The 27,764-nt window shown below is 45.0% G+C and overlaps 1 protein-coding gene across 3 annotated transcripts; it reads left to right on the forward strand.

Moving 5' to 3' along the window:
• The first annotated feature begins 60 nt into the window (after positions 1-60).
• usp22 (ubiquitin specific peptidase 22) lies at positions 61-27,764 on the forward strand. 3 transcript variants are annotated; one of them, XM_076987968.1, is made up of 13 exons: positions 61-515; positions 7,034-7,166; positions 11,794-11,907; positions 12,236-12,337; positions 14,637-14,803; positions 22,206-22,353; positions 22,973-23,075; positions 23,480-23,638; positions 24,023-24,149; positions 24,938-25,029; positions 25,490-25,552; positions 25,756-25,905; positions 26,143-27,764. In XM_076987968.1, exons 1-13 carry the CDS (start codon positions 396-398, stop codon positions 26,183-26,185), a joined length of 1,521 nt encoding a protein of 506 aa, XP_076844083.1. In that variant the 5' UTR covers positions 61-395; the 3' UTR covers positions 26,186-27,764. The 3 variants fall into 3 exon arrangements, with proteins under 3 accessions (XP_076844083.1, XP_076844082.1, XP_076844084.1); XM_076987967.1 differs by having other exon boundaries at positions 62-515; positions 22,970-23,075; positions 26,143-27,763; XM_076987969.1 differs by lacking the exon at positions 61-515 and adding an exon at positions 5,852-6,482 and having other exon boundaries at positions 22,970-23,075.

Here is a 27,764-nt window from a genome sequence, read left to right on the forward strand (position 1 = left end):
TGGAAAGAGAAATGACACTGGCATAAGCCAATCGAGCTGGAACAGGATAAGCTCTCTGCCAATCAGACAACGATGCTGTAAGGATCGTATCGCCTACGGTGTTCACTTGAATTCCATTGCCGTCCATTAAAACATCCGACTTGGAAAATACAATATTAAAGTGGCCCGAATGATATGAAGCTATAGCTTGGAGACTGGCATAATTAAGGACGGTGATTTTTGAAACGAGGATCTCGCAAAAGGATTGCCGCATGTGTAGCACACGTATCTTCGTCAGTGCCGTGGTCGCCTGCATAGCTCGCCAAAACGGAACAATTGGTGGATAATTCTTCCTTTGACTCGGTGGAGCACGTTTCATCGTTCAAATAAATAGCAATTCGGATGTCGCTTCTGTCATGAGTCCGGCTGGGTGCTCCCACGTAAACGTCTTTAAAGTGGATAACTGGAAACAGAATCTGCGAGTCATATATCAGTGCTTTGTGTGGAGTGGCTCGGCTGAAACCAGGAAACGCAAGGTAAATATGTGGCTAGTCCGAGTGCACCAACGCCAGGACGTGCCAAGCCCTCCATCCCTCCCTCTCCCCCCCGCCACCCCGCCGATGCTTAGCCGGGACTGCTGGAACAAATATGTCCGTATGACACGGTATTTCGTATAAAGTAACGAAAGTGAACGGCTCCTTCGCATCCCACGCCCAGTGTGTGTTCGCTGGACGCACCGGGGGAGTCTGTGCTGGCCTGCGCGGTCTGAAGTGGAGGCTTCGCCGTGTGGGGTGGTGTGTGTGTAGGGGGGACTCGCCGCTAATGACGGCGTTCTCCGGGGCTGGGCTGTGACCTTGTGTGTTTTCGTGTACTTCACCTCATGGCTTAAACACACCGACATTGGCGTGGCCTGCGTGCTGGGCGGTTTTGTTACGCCGTTGGCTGCGCGGTGGTCAAACTTGGCGTCGGTGCCGTTTCACTGTGAAGTTTCCCGTGATGGTGCCGTTGTTAAACGAATCACTGGCGAATCTCGTAATGGACCGTTTTCACTAACCACCCTTTCCGTTTTCACTGTTGATTTTTAAACAATTTTGTTTCCAGTCCGTACTAGACGATAACATGCTTTCTTTAACTATATTTTATTTCTGAATACGAACGCTAAAAAAACCCAACGGTGACTGTAGTTCGTTACATCCGCGGTCGGCAGCATCCAACCTGCGCGAGACGGCACGAGCTCCCGCGCTCGTCTCGCGCAATGTGATGCAGCGAGACACGCCGCCCGTGCTGAGCGGTTTTGTTCTCCAGGACATGGATGGTTTGACTGTCCACGACTAATACTCGCATGCCAGGGCAGTAACTCGTGATTAGGAAGAAAGCTTAGAGGCAATTGACAATTCGTCAAATGGATTATAAGAGCGTCACTTGTCATCACTAGCCTCAGACCTTAGGTTTTTAGGCGTGTACACCAGTCGCTGGTAGATGAGCTATCGATGTGAAGTGTTTGGCTGGTTGTCAATATTCTGGCTTTTAGGCTTCTTTCTTAAGCTGTCACAACTGTGATTGTAGATTCTGCAATTTTACTACTGAAGTAGCTGTGCACAACATTGTCAAATGTTGGCATGTGTTGGAAGTACAAGTCTAGGTTTCAGTTTTGGGTGAATGGTTCAAAATTGTAAAGCATTATGTTGGCTTTTGCATCGAAGAGGCCTGCATCTTCATCCTCTTCATCCTTCATCCAACCAAGTTTTTTTTTTTCTTTCTTTCATCTGGCCATTGGTTGCCATGTGTGATTGCCGCATTCCTTTCCTCAGGCATATTATGTCCGACTCTGGACATAATACTGCTCCTTTCAAATACCTAGGCAGATTTAATATTCTCAGAAGGTGGGAGCTCTAGTAATTTCATAAGACACCAGGGATTGCATCAACAAGACAGTAGTGAGTACAATAGCACGTCCCCTGATGAAATCCTGAGATCTTGAATATGACCCTTCAGGAAGCCCCTTCCAGCTGTTTTGTTTTTATTGTCTGCTATGTGTGTGGGTTTTTTTTCCTTGCCTGCATATAAACATTCATTTTTTTCTGTCCTGACCCTGCTGTATTATGAGGTTAGCATATCTGCAGCTGGGAGATTCTTGGTTCTAGAGTATTTAATAATAAATCTAAGCCTCTCTCCGTCTGTCCCATTTAAACCTACTGCTATACCGTCTCAGTTGAAAGCTGGACATCTTCACCCATGTACCCAAGCAAACATAAGGAAGAAAATGGGTTTTAGCCATTTGGGAGGAGAGGGGGTGCAGCCAGACGAGCGTTCCTTCTTCCAATTGGGCAAGTGTGTGCAGTGGGTCCTGTGCTAGCAAGACCTCCCCCTCCCAGTGCTGTAGTGCAGTTTCTAGACCAGAGCGTGGGGTGGGGTGGGGTGGGGTGGTGCAGCAGGAGGAGAGGAAACGAGCTCGCTCCTCATCTGTTGGTGAGAACATGAGCGCCGACAACGGGGATGAGAGATGCTCTGTAAACATTCAAGACGCATCTGCCTGCCCACCCCGCCCCCACACCCCTCCAGCCAATAACAAGGAGGCTATTGACGGCAGATTATGTTTTGCGAAACGAGGCTCGCGTTGCGACTGTTTGTTAATTCAAGAGTTGCTCAGAAGACTCCGAGCACTTCACTGCTTAGAAGAGTGCGAGCTCGGAGAGGTCCGTCTCTGCCAGTGTCTTCAGGTTCTGTTCCGCTTAGGCATATTGCAGCACTGCGATGCTTTTTAGAAGACTAGGGTGGGTTGAGAAAGCACCGTGTGGATGAAGTGACACCACGTTATGGTTTGGGATCCATGGTCACATATCATTAGTACGTTTTTATCAACGACCTGCTGCCATGACACCCCACTGCCATGGTAACTAGAATTAAATGTACGTGGTGAAAAGAAAGAAGAGCAGAGACAAAGAACAGGAAAACAAATATATTGATGGCTTCTGATTGGAGTGCTAATGGGTCCTTGAATGGATAATTCCATTTTTAAAACACTTTGAAATGTAATTGTGAACAGAACAGATTTCCGGCCTAATTCAATAAGGTGTAAATCCTTTTGATGCAGTCTTCATTGCAGTGCATTGTTTTCTGCATAGTATGGTTGTTATGTTTTGTAATTCTGGACATAGGGGCCTGTCAAGGGAATAAAACAAACAATTTTCTCCTGTCGTGTATATCTCTATCTTTCTCGTGATCAACAGAGGCATCCTTCTGGAAAATGTTTTACCCAAGAGATCAATCATCAGAATGTGCTCCGCCCACTTTAGAGAAGCAAGGATGATGCTCTTCAAGTATCACCATGCTGCAAAAGTTCCCATATCCTTTCTGCAGTGATCTGCACCCACCTCAGCCATGACATGTCGCTTTATTAATGTCTCCCTTATTAATTGCTAACGGCACTTTTAATGGACTACATGCACCATATCTATGGGCCAACGTTGTTATATGATCTCCTAGCCTACCATCAATAATTCATCCCCACTCCAACTGCCAGTCATTTTTCATATTCTGAGAAGCTGCTGTTAGAGTATATAGGCCAGACCTGCTCATATTGTGAGAGTCATCCATTATGGACCATCAAGATGAATTTATGGAGGAAGACATTGAAGAGGCCCAAGGCGCCAGATAGCAGGCAGTTGAAGAGACTCTTCAGGGGTGTGGAGGACATTTTAAATCAGCGTGACGGTGCCATGCGGTGGAGGGAGAAAGGCCGGACTCCTCCTGCACAGCTTCATCATTCACCTCCATAAAAATCCTGCTTCATAATGTCCTGACAATGAATTAAACACTGTTTGGTTTTCAACGTTGCGTGACGGTGATGTGATGACGGCACATTTGCAGCTTAATAGGGGTAATATGTGGACAGAGATCTACATAAAAGATCAGTGATTGTTCTGGTGCCGGTGCTGGCCTCTTCTTACGATTGGACAAACAGCTCATCGTTCACGCACCACGCGTGTTTATTTGCTGGCAAAGTGGAAGACTATTTATTGGTCTTAAATGTCCAAAATGGACATTTTTCACGTTTAAATAATAAATATAGGCCACATAATGTACGTTGTCCATGCCTTCCCATACCTACACCACCAAAGTGCTTCAAGGCTAAGATGCCAGCCCTCTCTTTCGACTGCACTGCGGTGCCATATGTAGCTTTTCACAGTCATTCCTGCTTCTCCTCTTTCTTTCCTCCTCTTTTCCCCCATTTTCTCTCTCCCTCCTATTTCTCTCGTTCTATGCTTCATCTGCATGTGTTTGAACTGTCATATATCCTCTTTTCCCTCTTTGTTCCTCTGTGACCCTCCTCTTCCTCTGACTTTCTTCATCACCCACATGCCTCCTACTTCTCCTGAGACCTAGGAGATGCGGCAGCCGGCTGCTGATTGGGTGCTCGGTTGCCGCAGAAACCCGAAGCAGGATTTGGATAGGCGGCATGACAACGGGCAGGTCTGGCAGGTCTACCGCTCGCAGGCATTGACCCATGCCTTCCCTTCACCTACGCGTTTCAGATCATCCTGATGATAAAATGTCCCCGATTGCTAATATTGATACCATTGACCATTGTGTGCCATTCCTCACACTGATCAGAGCAAAAATAGATTATGGTGTGGTGATTGGGCTCGTGATTCTTGGGGAAACAACGAGCCCCATTATGTTGAAGTTCAATCATGCAGGGTTGTTGACTGTGTCATTTGTTTCATTTGCTGTGAATAGCAAGAGGACCATTTACCTAAAAGAGGCGTTTCAGTCTAATGCAGGCTGTGCATGTTCCTTACTCTTAGTGCCTTCGAGTGTGTGTGTGTGTGTGTGTGTGTGTGTGTGCGCGTGCGCACGCGCGCAGATGGTTTGTGTGTGCGTGTGAGTATATGTGTCTGTATGGATAGTGTGTGTGTGTGCGCGCACGCGCGCAGATGGTTTGTGTGTGCGTGTGAGTATATGTGTCTGTATGGATAGTGTGTGTGTGTGTGCGCGCGCGCGCAGATGGTTTGTGTGTGCGTGTGAGTATGTGTATGGATTGTGTGTGTGTGCGTGTGAGTATGTGTCTGTATGGATTGTGTGCGTGTGAGTATATGCGTCTGTATGGATAGTGTGTGTGTGTGTGTGTGTGCGTGTGAGTATATGCGTCTGTATGGATAGTGTGTGTGTGTGTGTGTGTGTGTGCGCGCGTGCGCAGGCGGTTTGGGTGTGTGTGAGTACTGTTTGTGCCCAGTGAAGCTCCATCACCCAGTCGGTCAGCCTGGTTCTTGTGGCTCCTCCTCTCCTTTGATGTTGGTCTTGGTTGAGTCAGTGGTGGCGGTTCCCTTTCCGCTGGGCACCACCAGGCCTGACAGAGGGGCCCTTCTCTCCGCCTCCGCCACGCACTGAGGTCATGTGCCCCACTGTCAGCACACACACACACACGCATGCATGCACACACAGTCTGTTGAAGTGGGTAGTCTGTTTTATAGGGTAACACTAAGAACAGCAGGCAAACTGAAAATTTGGTCATTCCAAATTGAATGTTTAACAGTGTTGTATGAAACTTGTTTTGCTGTAAAGTGTGTGTGTGTGTGTGAGTGTGTGAGAGAGAGTCTGCTCAGTGGCAGAGGATCAGACGCAGGCTCTTGTTCTGTGTAGCAGGCCTGCCGCTCTCCACCGATGTGCGGATCAATACATCATCTAACAAGACGTTAACAGCAGCGCAGAGCCTCGGGAAAGGGGGTGGGGGCAGGAGGTGGGGGGTGGGGGTGGAGCTTGGAGGGCCAAATGGGATTGAGAGAGATGCACGGAGCTGGTGAGAGAGTAGGGCAGTGGATAATGGAGGGCGGGGCCAATGGGTGGGCGGGGATTCTGTGGCTGTTGTGGAGCCGCAGCAGAGCCGCCCATCCTGAACTGCAGCACACACACTGCAGGTCTACTGAAGTGTGTTAGGAGCTGCTGAAGAGGTGTGTGTGTGTATGTGTGTGTGTGTGTGTGTGTGTGTGTTTACTAAGCTCACCTTACCACAAGCCTTTCTCTCCCAGTGTCTCAGATCAAATTACTCTAACGGAATAAGGATGAAAAATGACGCCTCTTTCTCTCTCCCATCATACCTTATGTCCACATACTCTGTTTTTTTTGTTCAATAATGAATTAAATAGTCCTGTTTTCATGTATGCATCCATCTGGATTAACTCCCTTCTTGTCACAGTTTGATTGTGTATTTCCTCAGATCCCTCATTGAATTTCTCCTGTTCTATTCCACCCTCACCATCTTTAGCCTTTAGTGTGGGTGTGTGAGAGTTGCATCTTGGCTTAACCTGTTGAATTTGAAATGGAAGGGCCAGAGGAATAAGGCATCCTGTTCGGAGCACTTCTCTGTATAGACTCCCTTGTTGCCGGTGCATGTGAGGTCCGGTACCGAGCGGTCAAAGCTTTCAGCTTCAAACTTTCTTCCCTCCAGAGACATGGATGCACAGACCCTAATCCTCTGCATGCATGTGCAACATCTTCCACAGGTGGGCTTGGAATACTGATCTCACTGACTACTCCCATGTTTTTACTGTTGTAGTCTCTTCTCAAGTTCTGGTTTGTTGATTGTCTGTTTTGGCAGCGGGTATCAGTCTGGTTGATTTTATTCGTGCCGGAGATGCTTTGACATCCTTACTCACTAATAAGAGTATAGAGTGAAAGCAAGGGCATTTGTTCCTGTGTGGCCTGTACTTTTTGTTTTTGTTGTAATGCCAGCTCCCACTAGCTCTCCTCTAACTGATGACGGCTGCCACCCACTAGCTCTCCTCTAACTGATGACGGCTGCCACCCAGGGTGCAGACGAGCGAACGAAGCAGCGTGTTTTCAAGCTGCTGTCATGCTGCGACACGGCGCAGCCGAAAACCAATAACCTACCGGCCGGAGCCCACGGACGCCCACCATTGGCTAGCGTCGCTCTGATCGACAGGCAGCACTGTCCCGCCCACCCAGAGAGCAGGAGCAGGACGGTGTTCTGTACCTCGGGTCCACGTCTCTGAACGCACACGCCTGTGTGTCTTTTCTCTGCCCTCTCTCCCAGGCCAAGTCATGCATGTGTCACATGTGCGGGGCGCACCTGAACCGGCTCCACTCCTGCCTGCACTGCGTCTTCTTCGGATGCTTCGCCAAGAAGCACATCCACGATCACGCCAAGAACAAGAGACACAACTTGGGTGAGACACCCACGCACCACCCATCACAACACCCACTCCTGCCACTTTTAGCCAGGTCCCTCCCAAAACCAGGTGCAGCGCAACCAAAGACACACATCGACGTCGCCACACATCATTAACGAGAAACGCAAGGGGATGACATGCGCAGAGACATTAACTTGGCAAACGTAATGCGGTTGCAGAACAGTACTAAACTAAGAGGCGGAGCCATAATCCCAAACAGCAACTCTCCGTTAGAAGGCCCTACCGGTCACTGTGACCCTCGTTCCTGTTCACCAGTGGAGTATGAGGGCTTACGCCTGCTTTAAAAGCACACTCCTTACTCCCCAGAGCCTCGCTGAGATCAAAGGCCTGTAATTATCCCCTCTCCTTTAACGAGGTGGGAGGGTCCCTTCTGCCACAAAACAAACTGTACACATAAACAGATGGATAAGAGGGTAATTGTAGAGTGCTGGGGAGCAATATCTGGGGTGGGTGTGTGTGAGTGCACGTTATATAGAAGGCTTATACACGGAGCATTTACTGCTTCCATTTTAAAGTTCACTTGTAGGCGAGTTCAGCTACACCAAACTTCACATTCTTGAGATGAACGTGCATATATGCTGACCATCCTGTTACCTCACACGGGGCACCAAAGAAATAACTTTAATTATGTTGAACAAACTTGTGTCTTGTTCTCTTAATGTCTTAGGAGACACACACTCACAGACACCCCCCGACACATACACTATAATCATTAGTTTCTTCATCATGAGCATGCCCAACATTATCGCAGCACATGTATCGTCACCCTCCAGCGCCTTTAGGACTTCAGCCCCCCCCCCCCCCCCCCCCCCCCCCCCCCCATTCCCCAGGACAGTGTGGTGTCCGCACCCCCACCCCCCATGCCGCCGCATCAGTTTGATTTAATGTTTAATTAGGTTATCCACCAACATCGGGTATCTGCAGAGTACCGCTCTCAGCTCAAGAGGAAAGGGAGGGGTGGACCTAGACTTAATCTCCACAGACGAAAGGGCGTGTAATTAAGTCGTCTTAATCAACACACCAGAAATTAACCAGGGTTAAAAAAAAAACCTGTCTGAATTACAGTCTAAGAAGGCAGAAGCCTCCAGTGAATTCCATTTGCGTTTTTTTTTTTTTTTTCTTCGATTGGCCGCCTCGTTCACGTTTGCTCGGCCTGGTGTTTTTTTGTATGTTCTCTTGCGCCGGTTTCCATGGTTACCTGAAGGCCTGCCATGCTGTTGGGTTATTCTAGTCACATGTGCACATGTGGTGTGAGATCCTCACCTCACCCCCCTCCCTCCCCCGCCTGGACTCTCACCACGTCCGCATGCAGCACGAGCCTCCAGGCAGCCGGAACTGCATGGACGACCAGGAGCCCGTCCACCACCCTTCCTGGCTGGGTTTTTGGTGACGAAGTCCCTTGTTTATCTAGTCTTGAGCTGTGCATGCTTGTTAAATGAAAATTTCAGTGTTTTGCTCCCAAAAGAAAAGCCTTTCTTGAGAAGGTTGCTCTTCCTGACAGGCAGCGGTATATTTTACAAAGCCATTTTGCTAAGTCAGCGGTAATCGGCTATTGGTGTCGGCACGGTTGTGCAGTGAAGTCAGGTTGGCAGAACTGTACTGGAGTCGTTATCGGGCACCGTCATGACCAGGGTTTGACCAAAGGGAAGGTGCTTGCTGTGTGCTTTTAATATGGGTTATATTATGGGTTATCCCAAATGCGCTTACAGATACAGGGCCAGCATAAATACAGAGTAACCTGATGTGTATGCATTGGAATATTCAGAATATTAAGCATAATCGACACTAAGTTTCACCACACTCAGAACCTCATGGTGAGTAGTGCAGAATTACAGCTGGAGCACCTGCTCGTTAAATAACTTGTGTTCTTCGAGTTGGAAAGATAGACAAGAGAACATGTGTCTCCGTACAGGACGCCATGTTGTGGAGTGCTACAGGAGGAACCTTCATGGATGGAGGCTATCTACATCAGCAGTGCCTCCACCTGCCAAGTGCCTGGAGTGATGCACTTACGAAGTTAACTGGCCTTGGTATATAAAACTGTTGGGTAGCGTTGTCGTGTGTGATGACATTTCTTTGAATGGTTTTGCTCGTCACTGTAGACGAACATGTATGGTCATCCTGAAAACCTCTTAACTTCTAGCTTTGAATAGCAGCGGGAAAATGACACTCGTATATCAGTCACTCATAATCTCAAAATGATAATATATCAAAATTAACAATGTAGAAGTCAGTGTCTCCACTGCATTGAAGTTGATGCAGACCCCTAGTCTAAAACTAGGGTGGGGGGTGTTTCACTGGAGAATAGCTAAATAAATGAACGAGTAAATAACCTGTATAAGAGGTTGCTGTTTTTGTTATTCTGAAGCAAAATTCTGGATATGAGAATTTTCAGTTTATTTTGAGCAGTTTATTTTAGAAGGAATTTGACAAGTCGTGGTTTAAGGCCTAGTCTGAACAGAAGTGCCAATGTAAAGTACACGGTGTAGCTTCTCACTATCGATCTGCAGACCCTGTGACCAACGGCCAGGTTCATTTTGGTATCTGCCTTCTTGGTATTGATTACGTTGAACTGGGAATGTGCGTGTGGTTTAGTGACACCAGTGCTCCCCAAGAGAGCCTGGCTTTGTTCGGCTTTCTTCATGATCAGGATACATGTGATCTTGTAAGTCACCTGGGAGTGTGTTTCTTGCTCCATGTTTCTTGAATGTTGTGGCTAGCAGTCCTTTCACAGTGAGCCTCCCAACCACTGGAACTAAAGCTGGTCCTGTCAGAAAGCTGCCTTTTAACTAGTTAACAGGCCAACAATGGTTTTATGCTGAACATTTTCCATGAATGTGATATATATATATATATATATATATATATATATATATATATATCAGATATATATATTTGCTGTTATTTAGTAAACCAGGCCCTCACACCATGGCTGGGCTGATTTTGCAATGTATGGTAGTTTTGAATCCGAACGCAATACTGAAGGCCTGGCAGGCATGTTTATTGGTATTCTCATCTCTCAAAAAAGTACTGCTCCTTAAAATAATGTTAAATCCATCTCCTTCCTCTCTGTCCCATTGTCCAGATGTCCAGGGCATAGAAGGATCTCAGACAGCAGATGTCACACACCTACACGCAGCAGACACACCTGCACACAGCACTTCATTACGTGTGACTGTGGGCATCGAGGAGTTATGAGTCCACCTTTGATTTAGGAGAGTATGTGAGCACTAAATCTCCAGAATTCATAAATGGTCTTTTTGTTAGAGGGTCATCTTAATTTAGAAGGCGTTGTGTCAGTTGTGTCTTCACGTGTATAGGTCTATATGCTAACAGCTAGTCCATTAAAATGTTCTCTGTGTGCGTGTGTGTGTGTGTCCGTCCATGTTGAATATAAGCATAGCCTAAAAAGTCCATGGAGCTTTGAAACCTTTACATTTATGGGCCTATTTAAACCAAATGAGTCTTTTAACAACTGTCTACTTTAAACTATAAAACCCGGTCACTTTACAAAAGGCTCATTGTCAGATTTGGCCCTTTGGGCTTGTTTGAGTGTGACATCATCCCATTGTGGTTTTCTAAAAACTCTGACAAACACCTTTAACATCTGCTAGTGTTACTTTTAAAGGAACATCATGGTATAATTTGAGTGTTGCATGATAAGTCATTCATTCCACAAGTGTATGGTGTGTTATGGCATTACATTTCCCATTGGTTTCTTTCCTTCCCTGCATGGTGGTGTTGGTCTTCACCATTGTGGCAGCCTGCATTTGTGAGCATTGTCATTTTCCATTCATGCCCCAGTTTAAAAATAAAATAAAGACCAGTTAGAACGTTTTCATGTTCACCCCAAATGATATCTGGTTTTCGGTTATTGATATTTTTTCTTCATTTCTTTTTTCTTCATAATTCATGGCAGTGTTTTTGGTGTGAGATGTTCCTTGCTCCTGAGCACGCACCTGCCCAGGTGTTCTGCTGATGCTAACATTCGTGCGCTAGCTTGAGGCGACAACAGTCCCCACAGCTCTGCCTCACCTGGAAGAGTTTAGCACGTCTGTGTGTAACAGGCCTTCGTCACGTTGCTATGGGAGCAAAGCACATGGATCGGCAGTGCAAGGATCTGATTTGTGGAGATGTGCCACATACTGAGATTTCACTGATCTCAGATCAGGAAATGACAGGAATTTATGTATTTGAAATATGCATATGAATATGAAAAATGCATTTTGGTCATGAGCTGCCAACATGAACCTAGCATTCAGTAAGCAAACATGCCCTTTTGTTGATGTGTTGAAAACCTATTTATTCCATGAGAACACCGGACCACAGCTAGCGAAGATTAGCGGACCATCAGCGGTGTTAGCGGGCTTCTCAGCAGTGTGTAATCTAAGTGACGTTAATCAACTCTTCTTTCCCACTGTCTGGGGGGGCCTGTTGCGATGAGTCTTGTATACTATGTGTCTCCTCGTTGAATTCTTTACAGGGCCACAGTGCATCTCTATCTGCATTATACACAAACCCCACAATGCAAAACCTCCCTCACTTACTAACACTATATATTTTTTTCTTTCTCCACCCATCTGTCTGTCATGCTCTCACACAGCTATAGACCTGTTGTATGGCGGAGTGTACTGCTTTGTGTGCCAAGACTACATATACGACAAGGACATGGAACAGATTGCCAAAGAGGAACAGAGGAAGGCGTGGAAGCTACAAGGTAGCGGTTTGTATAGATCTCTTCCACTCTCCTTTGGCGGCCATGTTGTAGCTGGGTGGCAGAAGCGGCTGAAGGAACAGCCGAGGGATTAGAGGACCACAGCTGGCTGGACGGGCGACCGATCAGAACGCCCGTCCAGAACGGCAAATGGCCACGTTCGGTTCACTCTTCCATTTACACATACGTGACGCCAGGGAGCAATGTGAAGCTGAGGGTTAACATAACACTTCCATTAATAATGCAGAGCATATTTATAGACTGAACCATAAAGTCTTACCACATCTCTTTTAATAGCATGTGAGTCATATTGCCTGTTGTTCGATTTTAGGTATCGGGGAGAAGTATTCAACATGGGAGCCCACCAAGCGAGAACTGGAGCTGCTTCGACACAACCCCAAAAGGCGGAAAATAACCGCAAACTGCACCATAGGTTGGAACTCCATTTCCCATCAACCCCTATGCCTCCAGATACTGAAGTGGTCTAAAAAAAACCGTTGTCCGATTGAAGCTTTGTGCCTCAATGCACTAGTTCACTCTGCAGCGTGTTTTAGTGGGCTTTAGTCTTGTGCTTAGTTCAATGCAGTTTAATCTCTCCAAATTAGTTTTTCTCTCCGGGCCTGTGTGCAGGGATTGCAGATGGCAGAGGTCATCCAATGTTATCTGCTGCCCTGCTCGGTCACACCGCACTGTTTACCCTGAATGAGTGTGTGACCTGTTTCATTCTTTCTCTCGTGTGCGCACACCTTTTCATTCCTTCTCCCTTCCAAAACGCACACAATTACTTATCTGATGCACTAATACACTCTAGATGATGAGCATTACAGTTACTACAATGGAAAAGCAAATAACTACTTAGTGCATTACTGTGAATGTATCCAAATATGCAAAGGTCTGATACCCAAATACAATATATTATAAAGTTATCATTGTCCCAGTGTTCTACATGGGCGTCTGTCTCAGGACCAGGTGGGCACCTGTAGACAGGATGAAGTCTTACATTTGTCTTGCACTCGTGGACAGGATGAAATCTTACCTTTGTCTTACACTGGTGGACAGGATGACATGGCCCAGGTTGTGCATCACCTACACAAAGTGCTAGGCACCCCCCCGCCCCCAGGGTACCCGCGGGTCCTTAAAAAGTCTTAAAATGTCTTAAATTTAGTTTTCCATATTCAAGGCCTAAAAATGTCTTTAAATGTCTGGAATTTTATGAGGGGAGGCATTAAATTATTATAAGTGTGCGTTGCTCAGTTGTTCTGTTTTATTTTACCGACGATATGTATATTAAAATTTCCGCAACGGCCGTATACTCCGCATGGTAGATGGCGCGATGTGAACTTTGCCGAATCTAGCGCTAGGACCATGCAGAAAATAACCGCTCCAGGGTCCTAGCGCTAGATTATTAGCGCTGGAGTATACGGCCTCTACGGAGCCCGGGAGGGGACATGGGTAAAAAATAAAAATTAAACGAGGTAACGTTTTACCATTCGAGCGCACGTTTTAATTAAACTCGTGCTCACGATTTAGTAATTCGTCCACACGATTAACAATTCGTGCACACGTTTTGTTTTAATCGTGCGCATGTTTTCATTCATTCACTTGCAAACACTACTGGCCTAAGCGCATGCATTGCAGATACAAGGAGAGAAGCAGTAACCGTTCCCTGAAACTGTATATACTTTGATTGTTTAGATTTATGCCACAATGAACAGAGATGCGTTTATTAGGTCTTATTTGCTTATGCGTCATGAGGACATTGTAGCTTCCCTTGCACAACGGGGAATCACAATCAATAAACGGCATCTGAAGCGAATTCTAAGCCTTTTAATGAACATTTATGACGAATTTTAATGTTGCTTTGTGTTTCAGGTTTGAAAAGTACTCGCGACGCGTCAAGTATAAAGCCTGGTTTATAACATAGCTAACATAGAGGAAGTTATTGACTTTGTTGACCAGCTTCAAGGTTCTGGAAGACTTCATGGCATATCATCTTGGTAGAGATCACTGACTCCTAAGCCTGGTTTACTTGACATGTCGCGAGCGGTGCGAGGGTCCGCACGCTGTGGCTCTGCCCGTGCGCGAGGGTCTAGCGCGCTGTCGATTCGCGAGGTCGTGCACTCGAATGGTAAAACGTTCCCTTGTTTAATTTTTATTTTTTACCCATGTCCCCTCCCGCAAGCTCGGTAGGCCTCCGCCCCCCGGTCAACAATTTTCATTCGACGCCGCCACCCCCAACCAGTCCACGATGTGGAACACACCTGCATCCCCAGTAATGGTATTATTTTTTTCTTGTGAGCGGTATTAAAAAGGTCTTAAAAGTCATTGAATTTGAGATTTTAAAATGTGCAGATACCCTGCCCCCCTTTCTTCCTGTTTACACCCACAGTTTAGGCGCTCACAGCAGGGCTCCTCGTTTTCTCCATCCCTCTCCCTTGCCTCCTTTTAACTAAACTGAAGCCCGCGTTGGAGCAGATGTCTGGGAGATTTAGGTTTGGAGCAGAGCCAGGAAACACCTTTTAGCCTTTCTGCAAGAGCCTGGCCTTCTGTCTGCCCAAAGTGTTTGTGCCCCAAACCCCACAGGCATCTTAGCTCCTGGTCACCTAGTTAGGGAGGAAGGGCTGTAGAAAGGACCAAGTATTCACAGGGGTGTGATGCAACTCTGTTTCTCTCTCTTTCCCTCCCTCCCTCCCTCCCTCTGTGGCTCTCTCTGCTTTTCTGTTCCTCTCCAGGCTTAAGGGGCTTGATAAACCTGGGCAACACTTGCTTTATGAACTGCATAGTGCAGGCTCTGACCCACACCCCACTGCTGAGGGACTTCTTCCTGTCTGACAGACACAAGTGTGAAATGCAGGCCAATTCCTGCCTCGTTTGCGAGATGTCCCAGCTCTTTCAAGAGGTAAAGCATGCACACACTCCCTGGTCTCTGTTCTAAGAATACCTTGTATTTCCACAAAGGAACTTCGTAGGACATGTTTTCTAAGGTCTTATTGCACTGTATGACCAGGAGTATGTAGGTTCCCTTCCCTATTGAATTAATTGCTAGCACGTCTAAAATCTCACAGCTGTGTGGGTCCATAGACAAACAATGTTGGCAAAGGTGGCATCCTATAAGCTCTTCAGTACACATTATTCCACAGTCATTTCATGAAATTTCCCCACTGAGCACCTTTGAGATTGAATCTGAATGTTGAAAGTAAACAGAGACCCGTCATCCAAGATTTGGACTATAACCTGACAAATGCTCTTTTGAATGGGCCCAGTTTCTCCATAGACAGTAATGCAAAACCTTGCCAGAAACATGGATGGTGTTATAAACCTATATTCCATATTAACACCATGTCTGACAAGCTCTTAGAAGTGTGATGGTCAGGTGTCCACATATGAGTGGGGCATTTTCCCTGTTCCACTCATCATAAAATGTAAAATGTTCTCAATAATCTTACATGTGTACGTAATATGAACTTAAGTCCATTAATGACACAGCATTTAAAACTACTTGCATGCTTCAATCAAGATTAAAATACAGAATATTGTGTCCAAATGTCACAATGCTAGTGCAACGTTCCTTTCTCAAAACATAACTCCTACAGAAGAATCTCTTAATACTTATAACTAAGCTAGGTTTATACTTGACACGTTGCGACTGGCGTTAGGGTCTGCTCGGCAAAAATGACACAATTGCGGTGGCTTGCGCATGCTGTGCTTCACCACAATGAACAAAGTCATGTTTGCAGGGTTCATACACCTTTTACAAGGTGGAATTCAAGCACTTGTACATCACTTCCAAGGTCCGTTTTCAATATTTCCCAGCATGTTAAACTTAATTAAGTTAAATATTTATACATATACTCTAAAATAATTTGAAATAATTCGCTTTATCACATTATTTATGGTTGTTTATTTTCAGAATGCCCAATCTTAACGTCTTTACGTTCTCTCATGTTTCGTCCTGGAATTACAATACTCGTATTTGTTAACGTAATACAGGAGAACTGTTCAGTCAGACAACTATTTGTTGTGAAACGAAGTAGTTTAGTCTAAATTCCAACACTTTTCAAACTTGAAACACAAAGCAACATTAAAATTCGTCAGGTAAATATTCATTCCCCTGTTTTTGAGGGGTGTTTCTTTATACTACCACTAGGGCTGGGTATCGATTCAAATTCCAAGAATCGATCTGATTCTGAAGATTAAGAATCGATTTATTTCGATTTCATCCGATTTAATCGATCCGATTCGATCTAATTCAGGGTTTAGTATTATTAAAATGTATTTGAGCTGTTTCCTGAATATGTACAGAAGCAACATGTTAAAACTAGTATTATATCGATATTAATCACACTGTAAAAAATTTCAAGTCTCACCAACTAAAAAAATCTTAGTGACCCGTTGCACCTAATTTTTTTAGTTGGTCTAATTTAAGCTCTGCAAATTGCACATTTTAAGTTCTGCTGACAACTACAGAATTCAGTCTAATTAAAGAAAATAAGTTGAGCCAACAAAATGTTATATATTAACCAAATACACCTAGTGAGTCCAACAAAATGTTTTATGTTGTTCCAGCTACAATTGTTTAGTTCAGGTAATTATTCATTAGTATCCAAGTTGTCTGAACTATACATTTTATGCTTTATGAAGTAAATTCAAAGTATACAGAATATAATCAAGTAATTGTGCATTTTATTTGCATGTCAAAAAGTAAACATAAAATATTACCAAACAGGCATATGAGAGCTGCTTTATAAATGTAATAAAAATTGAAACGTCAAGTCAGGAGGACAAGAATGAGCCATGACACCAACGTTAGCTCAATGCTAATTTATTAGCAATACGCTAACGGCAAAAACACACTGTTTCTAAGGGAGGGGGGACACTAACACGCATACAACACACACCCAGGGAAACGGGAGAACTGACCGCGGAGCTGTATGTGGTTGGAAAAAGTATCTAAAAAAGTACTTAATTAGAAATCGATTGGGCTTCAGCAAACGCTTAATTACTACGCAGATCTAGCTAGCTAGGTACCTAACGTTAGTCCGCATGCTAACAGTTTGCCGACGTGAGGTAGTTAAATTCCAAATGGACAGTTAACGCATGACGGTTAATTAACACTAGAGCTCCTAGAGAAGCGAAAAATTTCACAGGGCTTGGTGGGGTCCATGTAGCCCACTCCCCTGCTGTGAAGGGATTAACGCCCATTGTCTTGGTAATGCGGTGGAAGCAGCTCACCCCCAGCTCATACGCCTGCCAAAGCACAAGCTGGCTCACCCCCAAGCTCATATGACCAAAACACTAAACGTGATACTTCACGAAAAAGTTGAAGTTACAAGCAGACTGTATGTTACCGATACTACAACAAACGGCAGAAAATTTGTAGACTCGTGTTTCAAAAGTTACAATTCAATCGCACGTAGAGACGACAGTTTCTCTAATGAGTCCCGTCAAACAATAAAAATAAATAAAAATGTTTGAATCTTGCTCTTTGTATATTTCATATACTATACTATATAATATTTGTTGTAATCAAACACTTTCTGTTTCCGCGTTTGAATTCGCGTATGAAAAGCTAAGAAATTATATGGTGCAATTAGCTTGATGCTAATGTTATATAGGAAATCCCATATCATTGCTAGCGAAAATTAGCATGGTCGCGTTGCATCACTGCATCACTGATAAATGTTGTGATCTAAACAGCAGGCTGGAAAAGGAGAGGAAAAGACAGGAAAACAAATTCATGTGCTCTCTATCTATCTATCTATCTATCTATCTATCTATCTATCTATCTATCTATATATATATATTTGTGTTAGAAGCATTTGATAGAAGCATTTGTGTTTCTGCTTGTTTGTGATCTAAACAGCAGGCTTGAATCTTGCTCTTTGTACATTTCTCATACTATCTATCTATCTATCTATCTATCTATCTATCTATCTATCTATCTATCTATCTATCTATCTATATTTGTGTTAGAAGCATTTGATAGAAGCATTTGTGTTTCTGCTTGTTTGTGATCTAAACAGCAGGCTTGAATCTTGCTCTTTGTACATTTCTCATACTATCTATCTATCTATCTATCTATCTATCTATCTATCTATCTATCTATCTATCTATCTATCTATCTATCTATATTTGTGTTAGAAGCATTTGATAGAAGCATTTGTGTTTCTGCTTGTTTGTGATCTAAACAGCAGGCTTGAATCTTGCTCTGTACATTTCTTATACTATCTATCTATCTATATTTGTGTTAGAAGCATTTGATAGAAGCATTTGTGTTTCTGCTTGTTTGTGATCTAAACAGCAGGCTTGAATCTTGCTCTTTGTACATTTCTTATACTATCTATCTATCTATCTATCTATCTATCTATCTATCTATCTATCTATCTATATTTGTGTTAGAAGCATTTGATAGAAGCATTTGTGTTTCTGCTTGTTTGTGATCTAAACAGCAGGCTTGAATCTTGCTCTTTGTACATTTCTTATACTATCTATCTATCTATATTTGTGTTAGAAGCATTTGATAGAAGCATTTGTGTTTCTGCTTGTTTGTGATCTAAACAGCAGGCTTGAATCTTGCTCTTTGTACATTTCTTATACTATCTATCTATCTATCTATATTTGTGTTAGAAGCATTTGATAGAAGCATTTGTGTTTCTGCTTGTTTGTGATCTAAACAGCAGGCTTGAATCTTGCTCTTTGTACATTTCTTATACTATCTATCTATCTATCTATCTATCTATCTATCTATCTATCTATCTATCTATCTATGTTTGTGTTAGAAGCATTTGATAGAAGCATTTGTGTTTCTGCTTGTTTGTGATCTAAACAGCAGGCTTGAATCTTGCTCTTTGTACATTTCTTATACTACCTCTCTATCTATCTATCTATCTATCTATCTATCTATCTATCTATCTATCTATCTATCTATCTATCTATCTATATTTGTGTTAGAAGCATTTGATAGAAGCATTTGTGTTTCTGGTTGTTTGTGATCTGTGATCTGTGATCTCTGTGATCAGAGACTTTCTGGGTGAGGCTGCTGCCTCAGTCTTGCTCTGTGAATTAACATAATAAAGGGTGATGTTTGGCTTTGCTAATTGCTGGCAAGAAGGAGAAGAAGGAGGGGTGATGTCCTCAGAATCCTGAATTCCCAGGAGCTCTAGTGTTAACCGTTAATCGGTAGCTTGTCCTTGCCAACCACAACAGTATTAACACTAACATTACTAAACTCATAGCAAAGTTAAATACTGAAAAACAACTTGTTGGCTTAGCTCTAGTTTTGATAACTATACGTTTGGAAAATATGTTGAAATACGACCTAGTTCAAAATTCAAACTCAACAAACACCACCAAGATAGTTGTGTTAGCTTAGTAAAGATCCACATTAACTTCACTCAGTGAACGTTTGAAGTCCTCTAGAATCTAGAGTCTAGATAAACGGTGAAACGCTGGGTCTTCATTTTAGTTTTGGTGCAGAAGGCGCCAAGAAAATCTTCTCTCGAGCATGCGCATTAGTTTCACCACTACCACTATTGCTCGCCCAACACAGTTTTTTACTTTGGACTTGACATGTTGACTGAGAACCATAATGCTCATTCACTGAACACAAAATATTAAGTTGAATGGTAAAAATGCAGCAGCTGATGGCACAACTCGTTTTTTGTTTTTGGAGTAACTATTTTTATGTTTCATGCTTTGCCCACATAAATTTTTATATTCACAGAACATAAGCAAACAAAGATTTTTTTTACAGTGCAGCAAATAGTTACTGGTAGTTGGTAGTTACTGATGGCTGGAAGACTGGTGAAAAGGGTCATCATAAATCTACCTTCAAGAAAGGTAATCCAGGACAATAAACAGAGGACATCTTTGAGGTGTCTATATCTGCAACAGTGGACTCCTACTGGGACACTAACCAGTGCATTATTATTATGATTGAAATAATTAAGAATTCACCCAAAAGCTGTTGCTACGAAATGCATTTTTATTTTAAAAGTGCTCACACTTAATAAACTGAAAGTATAAAATGTAAACGTGTATTTTTCTTTAAAGTGCGAATATAAGAACAGAACTGTCATGTTACGGTCCCCGACCCCTCCCTTTTGGGCGTGTGTTAACGTTGTCTGCGTCTACTCGTCTGCGTCTGTGGATCTCCGTGGGTGCGGGTGCGTCTTGTGATAGTCCGTCTCACCCAGAGACCGTATATACAGTCACTGGTCTCACCTGTGGCTCGTCTCGTCACGTGGGGTTTGTGTGTTCGCGCAGCGTCCTGTGCTCGTCGTTGTTTGAGTCACACATGTTCTATGTAAACGTGTTTTATGTGCGCTGTCTGCGCTTCGGTAAATGTAATAAACGTAACGATTTGGAAAGTGCAAAGGATTCTGTCTCGTCCATCGCCTTGCGCCCAACGTTACAAGAACATTTTAAACTTTTTTAAACTGTAAAAACACTGGGTAAACTGTCAGTGACATGGACTAACTGTAAACTGACACTGGATAAACTGTCCTTCTGCTTTTAGATTGCCGATTTGACTATTGTCGTTACCGGCACTGTCCGACGCCATGTTGTTTTGCAGTTAGTTAGACCGAGCACGCCTGCGTGAATTCAGTGACGAGGCGGGGGTAAAAGTTCACTAAAAAAATCGATCTTTGGACGTACGAATCGATTATCAGATCATCATATGCGAATCGATTCTGAATCGGAAAATAGATTTTTTCAACACAGGCCTAACTACCACATATCGTTTCGAACAACACTGCAAAGAATGTGACGCAGCAAGTATAAACGCTTCCACCGTTCGCGGAGGTTCGTGCGAGGTGGGCGGAGTTGCGCGCTATGGTCACTCACGAAAGTATAAACCTAACTTTAGAGGTAAATTAGTAACAAAAATTTCAACAAACCAATAAAACAAATAAATCTGCATACTCTGTGCTTAAAGATTTCAACAGCAGGATTGACATTACTAAGTCAGTGGATGAAGGTACTGCTGTTGTCCTTTGAAGAAAAGACCTTTATAAAAGGAAATGACACAGCTTTTAAAATACCAGGTTTTACAGGCAGAGCAACTCTGATGTCTTTCCACAGTTTCAACCCTGCATTCAGTTGATTATTTATCATGTCCATTTAAGCAGGACTCCTAGATACTGCACAAAATCATAGTTTCATAATATCGTATCATAGTTTTCATCCTTCTCCAAATTTCACCCAGCTCTGGAATCATCCCGGCATGTGGACAGCATTTTTAGATGCGTCATGTTAAGTCTGAAAATTCTGGTTTAAATACCACCACATGCACAGCTGTAGATGTCCTGAGGAAATCATATCATTCCGTTGCTCATACTTTCTCATGAATTCCTTTGGTTCTTGCTCATAATACCTGGCTAATATTTAAAAAGCGGTTCAGAATCCTCAAGTAACTCAACCCTTAATGATCCTCTAATAATCCCCCTCACGCATTACTGCACAAGTCGTCTGCTGTCTTAGTTACAACATGCATGCTCAGCTGTAAATGGGAGTCAAGGCTTGTCCATTATTCTGTTGATCCCCTTCAGACCATCAGAATTCAGTTTTCGGTGCCAAAGCGTTTTAACGCTAATACACTTTGCATTAATGATGTGTCTGTTGGCATTGTCAGATGTTGCTATGGCAACAGTGAGGGGGGAAAAAAGCATCCTCTATACTGTGGGAACTTAAGGAATTAATGTCATTAAACATCTACTGTTCTGAAGACGAATCACCTGTTGGCACCGCAGAAGGATAGTGCTTCTGCAGACCTTATAAAAAGAAACCGGACCTTATCAAAAGAGTCCGAGATCCATTATCGGCTTTTGCAAGCAATGTGCTTCTGAAGTCCTAGGAGGTGTAAAGGGTCAAATCATGCAATATGAATTTTACATTTTATTGGAACCTTTTCCTCTTGCTGTGTTTATAGCTGGGCCTCAGTGTAACAGGAGTCTCCTGTATTTGAGTTTGACTACTGCTAACCACATCCAGACCAGCCCATGTACACGAACAATCCACTCTTGTTTTAAAAATATGGGTATTATACCACAATAGCTGTTAAAAGCCTCTAGACGCTTACAGGAGAGGCCAGAGCGCACAGCCCTGTCCTGCTAAGGGACAGATGGCTTTAAACCAAATGAGCCCTTGTCTGTGCATTGATCTTTATCGTTTCATTTACCCATGCGTCATGATAAGTTAGACTCTGCCCCGTGTGAAGGCTACGCTCCTCGGATGCTGCAGAAGCTCTCGCTCCCATCCGGCCTCGCTCAGTAACGCTGCTCTCACCCTCCGTCTCCCAGTTCTACTCTGGCCACCGCTCGCCCCATATCCCCTTCCGCCTGCTGCACCTGGTGTGGACGCACGCAAGACACCTGGCCGGCTATGAACAGCAGGATGCGCACGAGTTCCTCATAGCAGCCCTGGACGTGCTGCACCGCCACTGCAAAGGTACACACACACACACACACACACACACACACACACACACACACAGGAGAGGTGTTCACCCGCTGTTGGACTAGCGAATGCTAGTTCCTTACTCTGCAGTTTCTTTGGCTCCTGATTGATTGACGGCTTGACATAGATGCTGACAGACTGGGTCCTAATTCAGGGGTGTGGGCTGGACTGCTGCCTGGATCGTCGTGTCCGTTGCAAGTCTGAGCGTGCTCTAATGAGGGGGAGAACAGGTCTTGGTAGGAAGGCAGGCTCTTCAGACTCCAGCAGAAATGGGTAGAAAAGTGGAAGCAGACGCCAAAGTTTAGAGAGGAGAGAGCACAGCTGGGAAGGCAGAGGGGCGGGGTGGGGCAGGGGTGGAGCGGGGGTGGGGCGGGGGCGGGGGCGGAGCGGGGGTGGGGCGGGGCAGGCTACAGCCCTCCTTCTGTAGCCTGTGCAGGGGAAGTCAGGTGGGCTTCTGTAGCTCTCTCCCCACTGGGCATTAATCACAATTTCTGTGTGTGTGTCTGTGTGTGTTGTGTGTGTTGTCTGTGTGTGTGTGTGTGTGTGTGTGTGTGTGTGTGTGCGCATACGTGTGTGTGCACGTGCATGCGTGCTGATGTCCACCAAGGAGATGACAATGGCAAGAAGGCCAACAACCCAAACCACTGCAACTGCATCATCGACCAAATCTTCACCGGGGGTCTGCAGTCTGACGTCACCTGTCAAGTCTGCCAGTAAGAATGACTTGTGTGTGTGTGTGTGTGTGTGTGTGAGAGAGAGAGAGAGAAAAAACATCTCATATTTTTGAGACAATGTCCTTCATTCTGTGTGCACAAATGTGTACAATTACCTTTTTAGTAAGAGCAGTGAAACAGAGTTGCAAATCAATAGCGTTGAAATATTCAGTGTGCTGTATGTAAGCCCGACGGCAGTGTGGGAGGGAACGTAACGCAGTGTTGGTCTCCTCCCTGAGCTCCAGCCTCTACTCATCTCTTCACTTTACCCTCTGATGCCATCTGGTGTTCAAAATGGACTGTTGAGCGACACATTTCATTGTGCAAATTTCGCACAAACGATGAACAAACGTTCTGACAGTATTTTTAAATTTTGTTTGCTTGACTTGTCTTCTCCATTGCAGCGGCGTTTCCACAACGATAGACCCATTCTGGGATATCAGTCTAGACCTTCCCGGTTCGTCCTCTCCGTTCTGGCCACTGAGTCCCGGCTCTGATGGAGGCGTGGTCAATGGTGAAGGCCCGCCTCCAGGGGCCACCACACTAACCGACTGCCTGCGCAGGTACGTACACACGCGCGTGCGCACACACACACGTCTACATAGTCACGCACATATGCAAGCACACGCACATAATATAGACATGTATACAGATACAGATGCACGCACACAGACACGCACGGGGACACACACCTGCCGTCGCCGTCTCAAGGTCATTACTGAGGCTCTCGTGGTAGCAACAGAACATGCGGTAGAGAATATTAGTCTTCCTATGTGAATATTGGGCATGAAGGTTAGCATGTCTGCAGCTTTAGAGATACGACACAGCTCTGACACAGGCACACGCACACACTACACACATACCACACACACGCACGCACACCTCATACACACACACACACACACACACACACACACTGCAGTGCTGACTCTTTTGCGCTGCTACAGATTCACTCGGCCCGAGCACTTGGGTAGCAGCGCCAAGATCAAGTGCAGTGGTTGCCATAGTTACCAGGAGTCCACCAAGCAGCTGACAATGAAGAGACTCCCCATCGTGGCATGCTTCCACCTCAAAGTGAGTGTGTGTGTGTGTGTGTGTATATTTTAAGTGTGTGTGTGTGTATACTCATTGGCCACTTTATTAGGTACACCTTGATAATACCGGGTTGGATCACCTTTTGCCTTCAGAACTGCTTTAATCCTTCATGGCATAGATTCAACAAGGTACTGGAAACATTTCTCAGAGAGTCTGGTCCATATTGACATGATAACATCACACAGTTGCTGCAGATTTGTCTGCTGCACATCCATGATGCGAATCTCCTGTTTCATCACATCCCAGTCTGAGATGATTCCCACTTTGACATGGCGCGTTATCCTGCTGGATAGTCTGGCCATTCTCCTCTGACCTCCAGCATCAATAAGGCATTTGCGCCCACAGAACTGCTGCTCACTAGATATTTCCTCTTTCAGACCATTCTCTGTAAACCCTAGAGATGGTTGTGTGTGAAAATCCCAATAAATTGGCAGTTTCTGAAATACTCAGACCAGCCTGTCTGGCACCAACAACCATGTCATGTTCAAAGTCACTTAAATCACTTTTCTTCCCCATTCTGATGCTCGGTTTGAACTGCAGCAGATTGTCTTGGCCATGTCTACATGCCTAAATGCATTGAGTTGCTGTCATGTGATTGGCTGATTTGGCATTTGCGTTAATGAGCAGTTGGACAGGTGTACCCAATAAAGTGACCGGTGAGTGTATCTGTAAGTGTGTGTGTGTAAGTGTGAATGTGTGTACGTGTATGTGTGTGTGCCTGAGACAGTCTGGTTTTCCACTGGTGAACTGTTGTCTCCCCTGTCCAGCGGTTCGAGCATTCGGCGAAGTTGCGGCGGAAGATCAGCACCTACGTGTCCTTCCCCCTGGAGCTGGACATGACCCCCTTCATGGCCTCCAGGTGAGGGACACGCAGTGGGGCAGGACACACTTCACATGGCTGTGACCCAGTAGGAGCTCAACTGCACTGATTTAGACAGTAGTGGAGGAAGGGTGTTGTGTGGTGGTGTGTTGAGTGGGTTTGCTCAGACCACCTCACTATGGCCTGCTCCACCCTGCTGCTCCACCCTGCTGCTCCACCGCTCCTCTGGAATTGATTGTAAAAGCGGGAGTAACACGGGCAGCACAGGCCACCAGCCACCTGCTGTTCTCTTCTCTCTCACTCTCACACACACACACACACACACCTTGAAGACAGCACTGGAATGAATTCAGGGATTTGAGTAAACCTTTATCACATTAAGCTGTGATCTCGTTGTCGTAATCACCAGAACACGGCAGGTGCTGAGAGGAATTAGTAGTGCATATACTCATCACCATCTAACTAAGAACGCTGTGTGTGTGCACATGTTCATTCACAGCAAAGAGAGTCGGATGAACGGACAGTACCAGCAGCCAGTAGACTCGTTAAACAATGATAACAAGTAAGTGAGAGCTCACGACATTACCTACAGCGTCAGTGTCTGTATGATGGAAAAATGTCGCAGCTTTACCTCACCTTCCCTCTCTCTCTCTCCCTCTCCCCCCTCCTTCTTCCTCCCTCCCTCTCTCTCCCTCTTTCCTTCTCTCTCTCTCCCTCTATCCCTCTCTCCTTCCCTCCCCCTCTCTCTTCTCCCTTCCACTGCAGGTATTCCCTGTTTGCTGTAGTGAATCACCAGGGCACACTGGAGAGTGGTCACTACACCACCTTCATCCGCCAGCACAAGGACCAGTGGTTTAAGTGTGACGACGCCATCATCACCAAGGCCAGCATTAAGGACGTGCTGGACAGCGAGGGGTCAGTCCCTGTGGGCTCTTAGCGACCAAGCCCCGCCTCCACACCCTGGGCAGCAACAACAGTGTGCACTGATGGAGACCAGCAACATCAGGCATTAGTAATCCCGCTCAGAGAATGCCCTCTGATGTAATGGGCTCCAAGGAGATTTCAACTGCTAAAGACACGATCTGGCTGCACTAGCTGCGTTTCAGAGGTAACACAAGGATGATCAGTGTGACGGTGTTTCTGTTCCCCCAGGTACCTGCTGTTCTATCATAAACAGTTCCTGGAGTACGAGTGACCTTCTGAGGCCGGCGGAGCAGAGGTGGTGTAGTGAGGGGGCACAGCGCCACGCGGGTGGAGACATGGAGCCTCACGCAGTCCAGCTGACCGTGGCTGTGTACAGCTGACCATGGGCATGCACAAACAGCGAAATAAACCACCAGAGATTAACATCTAAAAGAGAAAAAATTGAATGGAGTCAACCCATAGAGTTACCTAGCTAGCTAAGTCAGTCTGCACTGAGCTACCAGGATCTACTTGACAGAAAGAGAGACGTGAGGGGAGCCCAGAGAAAAGACTGGAAGGCCGCATCCTCCCTCCCTCCCTCTCTCTCTCTCTCGCTGTATCTCTCTGCCTTTCTTGCATTCTCCCTCCTTCTCTTTCTCTCCATCTCTCTCTCACTCGTATGTGTACCCTAACTTGCATTCTCTCTCCTTGCTGTCTCATTCTCATGCTGTTGCTCTCTCACGTTCACTTGTGCTCTCTCGTTCTCTCTCTCTTTCTCTCATGCCCAGACAGAGGGGACCGAGGCCCAGTGACTGCTGCTAGCTCCACCCCCTTTCCCATCAACTCCGCCTTCACTTTGCTGTCCGGTCTTTACTCCGTTACAGTATGACCAAGCGTTGTGAAATGAGGAGGGTGTTCCTTTTCTCTGTCTTCTTTTAATGCATCATTAGTCTGAATGCAAATGAGAGAAAATATGGTATTACAGGTTTCGTGGTGAGACATTCTTGATCGTTTTATCATCTGTGAATTGAGTTTTCAAATATCTGTATAACTGTTATTCAACCCACAAACCCCCACCCCATGCATCCGCGCACACACACACACACACACACACACACTCACACACACGCGCGTTCGTCTGTGTGGATGTGTGTGATTGAGAAGAGCAGAACAGACTGACGCTACATCCGCTCTCATCTGACTTCTCACAGTCCCCTCATCTTTTTATTCCTCTTTTTCTTCTTTCGGTTGAGGGCAGGGAAATGTATCACGTGTATATATACATATATTTTTATAAGTCATTGAATTATTGTTTACAGAACTTGCCCCGCCCCGTCCTTGTCTTCTTTATCTCGCCTCATGTTTTGTTTGTTTAGTTGGGTTTTTATTTTTTTTTGCCCTGATCTGAGAAGTGAGTCTGTGATTGTGAAGTTTTGTCCCTTTTGGTCGCCAAGGCACTTCGTCGTGTTCCGGCGGCGCCGTGGACGACGGACGTTGTCGTGCAGCACTTCCCCGTCTGGCGGTGTTGCCACACGGCCACACGTTGCTCTCACTAATGTGTGCACAAGTGTGCCTGTGTTCTGTGCGTGCGCCTGTCTATGTGTGCTCGATGAGTATATGCGCGTGCTTGAGTATGCTGTGTGTGTATGAGCCTGCGTCGTTGTAAGCGTATGTGTTGTGTGTGTGTGTGTGTACTGAATCAGTACTTCAACTTTGGCATGCTGTCTAAACTGGATTCTAAAAGATTTTTTTTTTTTTCTTTTTTTTAAATAAATGTTAATCATGTATGTATGTATAGTATGTACGTATGTATCATATGTATGTATGTAAAACAAATCAATGAAAAAATGGGGGAAAAGTGGTCATCTGTT

Source organism: Brachyhypopomus gauderio, unplaced genomic scaffold (genome assembly GCF_052324685.1).
Source record: "Brachyhypopomus gauderio isolate BG-103 unplaced genomic scaffold, BGAUD_0.2 sc57, whole genome shotgun sequence".
Taxonomy (NCBI): domain Eukaryota; kingdom Metazoa; phylum Chordata; class Actinopteri; order Gymnotiformes; family Hypopomidae; genus Brachyhypopomus; species Brachyhypopomus gauderio.

Coding starts and splice junctions, on each gene's coding strand:
- usp22 (XM_076987967.1), top strand. CDS start 396: ATGAGTCCGGCTGGGTGCTCCCACGTAAACGTCTTTAAAGTGGATAAC. Junction 7,167..11,793: donor GAACAAGAGACACAACTTGG/GTGAGACACCCA, acceptor GCTCTCACACAG/CTATAGACCTGTTGTATGGC. Junction 12,338..14,636: donor AACCGCAAACTGCACCATAG/GTTGGAACTCCA, acceptor GTTCCTCTCCAG/GCTTAAGGGGCTTGATAAAC.